This window comes from Zea mays, chromosome 10 (assembly GCF_902167145.1).
Source record: "Zea mays cultivar B73 chromosome 10, Zm-B73-REFERENCE-NAM-5.0, whole genome shotgun sequence".
NCBI classification, from domain to species: Eukaryota; Viridiplantae; Streptophyta; class Magnoliopsida; order Poales; family Poaceae; genus Zea; species Zea mays.
Window position 1 is genome coordinate 106,197,152 of NC_050105.1, and position 2,969 is coordinate 106,200,120.

The 2,969-nt window shown below is 48.5% G+C and overlaps 1 protein-coding gene across 2 annotated transcripts; it reads right to left on the reverse strand.

Annotated features, from left to right (window-relative positions):
- Positions 1-240: 240 nt before the first annotated feature.
- Positions 241-2,748, reverse strand: LOC100192811 (uncharacterized). 2 transcript variants are annotated; one of them, NM_001138004.2, is made up of 2 exons: positions 2,493-2,748; positions 241-1,644 (listed from the first exon to the last, which is right to left on the reverse strand). In NM_001138004.2, exon 2 carries the CDS (start codon positions 1,612-1,614, stop codon positions 487-489), a length of 1,128 nt encoding a protein of 375 aa, NP_001131476.1. In that variant the 5' UTR covers positions 1,615-1,644; positions 2,493-2,748; the 3' UTR covers positions 241-486. The 2 variants fall into 2 exon arrangements, with proteins under 2 accessions (NP_001131476.1, XP_020400456.1); XM_020544867.3 differs by lacking the exon at positions 2,493-2,748 and adding an exon at positions 1,727-2,393 and having other exon boundaries at positions 251-1,644.
- Positions 2,749-2,969: the final 221 nt, after the last annotated feature.

Consider the following 2,969-nt stretch of genomic DNA (forward strand, 5'->3'; position numbering starts at 1 on the left):
GTTATCAATTAAAGAGAAGAACATGGCAACTGAAGCTTCTCCAGCTTACACCTGATTCCAAACAACAATTGAACTGTTTTTCCTATTGACATACATTTAGCACAATGTGTATACTAATACATTTGACGGTCGATACAGATTTTTTTATTTACAAGATATACAGGGAACCCTCCCATGTCTAACATGTATCAGCTTTCAGCAATCAGAATTAGTAATGACCTGACGAAATTATAGCGCACAATTTGAAAGATATTAAAAATTGCAAGTAAGAATATTCCTCACAGAATCCAAATGTTCTCGCCATAAGCACCGGAATTTAATTTAATTCTACATCAATAAAGAGCAACAAATAGACAAATCCACATCGAATGCAACGATGATTCAGAAAAAGGAAATACGATATAGAGTACAACGAGCCAAGGAAGTCATCATATATATTACTCAATATTGAGATGGGCACAAGAGACCAGAAGACAAGATTGAGGACTACTCCTTGAACGACAATACAGTTTCAAAGGCCCCCACCAAGGCCTTCACCCGGCTCTTCCTCTCCAGCAGGAGCTTGCTTTTGGTTTCCTCAATCACGTCATTGCCCTTTGGATCATCCTTCCTCCATACCTGAGCCACTTCAGTCTTCGGCACTGTCTTATCCACACTCCGGTCAGCCTTCTTCTCAACAATCCCACATTCATATATAGTCTTGACACCACCATTGTCATCTTGCCCTCCATTATGAATCTCATTAGCTCCTGCATCTACTTTCTCTTCAGAGAAATGACCCTCGGATTTCTCATCGTCTTTGAGTACATGTTCTGGTTCATTGAAAGATGGCTCATGCTGATCAGGTACAGTCATCTCCATGGATTTCAGATCAACTGGGTCGGGGAGCTCCTTGTGCAAGTGCTCTTCTATAGACGTGGTGGTGTTTATGCACTCAGTTCCCTTAATCTGCATTGATGGGTCCTTATGTTTCTCCTTCCTGGCTGAAGATGCCCCCATTGCCTTCTGAGAAACACTTTTAGCCTTTGAGTTGGTAGTAGCACCATTAACAGTATCCAATCTCTTCCTTGCAGCTGCACCAGGTGACTGTGCGGTAGACAGTGGCTGAACTTTGTCTCCTTGAGCAGCACCTGGCAACATGACCCTCTGACTGCTAGGTTTCAGTGATGCTGCCGCTTTGCAACTGTCAGAACTAGGCCTTGGAGATGGCTTACTCCTCGGCAAGGTGGATGGCGATGCCTTAGCTGCCGGCACAGCAAGCACTGGAGGCCGCTGCAAGGTGGTGCTGACCTTGTCGGATTTCTCCTTTGCCAGTGTAGGTTTTGAGGCTGCAGATGGGAATGGCTGGGCCTTGGTGCCCTGGATGGAAGAGCCCATGGTCCGTGATGAGATGGACCTACCAGCGTTGAACAATGATGAATGATGCACGTCTGTGGAGCCAGAGGCAGACACAGACGGCGACGATGAGCCAAATTTGCGGTGCGCGGAACTCGGTACAGACCGAGCCCGCCTAGCACCATATCCGTGCCCAGAGGACTCACTGCTGGACGACATGAGGTTGGGTGACGTCCTGCCTCTGCTAGGATTGGGGGGATCCTTCTTGGATGTCGCCATTGTTTCACAGTTGCGCCTGGCTTAGATCAGCTGTACAAGAAACAACACAACAACAAATCAGCTGGGCCTAACCGCCTAAAGCTTCCGACTGCATATAAACAGAATCAAGAACCTGAAACACGTAGGCAGATCTTGTGTACACAAGGATGCCTCAAGTTGAGAGAAAAGGGAATGCAATGAAGAAATGGTGGTGAGACATCAAAGTCAGTGGCTCCAGCAAAAGGAGGAAGGAAACAAAGAGACCCGAAAAAGAAGCATATCTCAACGGATTTGAAGTTAAAATATGGTGGCGCAGGCTACAATCCAATCCAACAACCCCTGATTCTCCCTTTGTTTTTCTGTCGTCCGTACCAACATTTCAATAAATATTCCCGCGAATAAATTACATACGTAGAGAGTAGAGAAATGGTAGCAACTACAGACACGAACTTATCTATTGCGCCTCGGACTGGAGGAAAAGAACAAAATGCAGCGAGATCAGATGGAGCCTAGAATCTCCCAAGGATCCGTACAAGATGGGGGATGGAACGAAATGCCAGGCGCTGTGGAATTCCAATAATTCCTAACGCCAAACCGGCGTCTCGACTGGCTCACCAGACAATTAAAGATGGCAGGCGATTACTGAATTGGCATCACCCGTACGACCACAATCACTGAATTCGTTAGCAACAAAGGAACATTCCCGCAGCGACGGACGACCGCAGGAACCACTAAACAGTGCGCGGCACGCATGTACTCCATATTATAGAATCGTCTGTCGCGCGACCCGACGCCGAACACAGCAAGGAGAGCCGAATCGGCGGCGTCCGCTGATGGCAACCAACGAGGCGGCCGGCCGAGAAGGGAGAAGCGTCCAGATGAGGGAACACGAGACATACCTGGCGAGGCTGGCTGTTGGTGGGGCGATCCGGGAGGGAGCCGGAGGCGGCTAATCCGGGCCAGATGCGGGGCTGACGAAGAGGGGGAGGCGAGGAGGGAAAGTATCCATGGCCAGGCTACATTATATGCGGCGATTTGGACGGTAGCTGTGCGGTGTTGGCCGTGTCCCGTGTGGTAGAGGGCCGGAGCACAGCAGAGCGGGGAATGGGGATGGAGGGCACTAGGGCAGCGCAGTCAGGACGGCACGGCCCCCCGTTGCGCGCTCGGCGCTCCGTCATGCTTCTACAACTATATATTCCTCTACGGGCTCCTCTACTATCTCTACTATCGTATTTACGCAACCTTAAAATCTCTACTCTACTTAAATCACCAGTTTGAGGTGGGGTTTGAATCCACACCTTGATAGAAGAAGAGTGAAAGACAGTAGAGGAAGCTATCTAATCAATAGAACATTATGCTCAAGTGTTTATAATATT

Coding starts and splice junctions, on each gene's coding strand:
- LOC100192811 (NM_001138004.2), bottom strand. CDS start 1,614: ATGGCGACATCCAAGAAGGATCCCCCCAATCCTAGCAGAGGCAGGACG.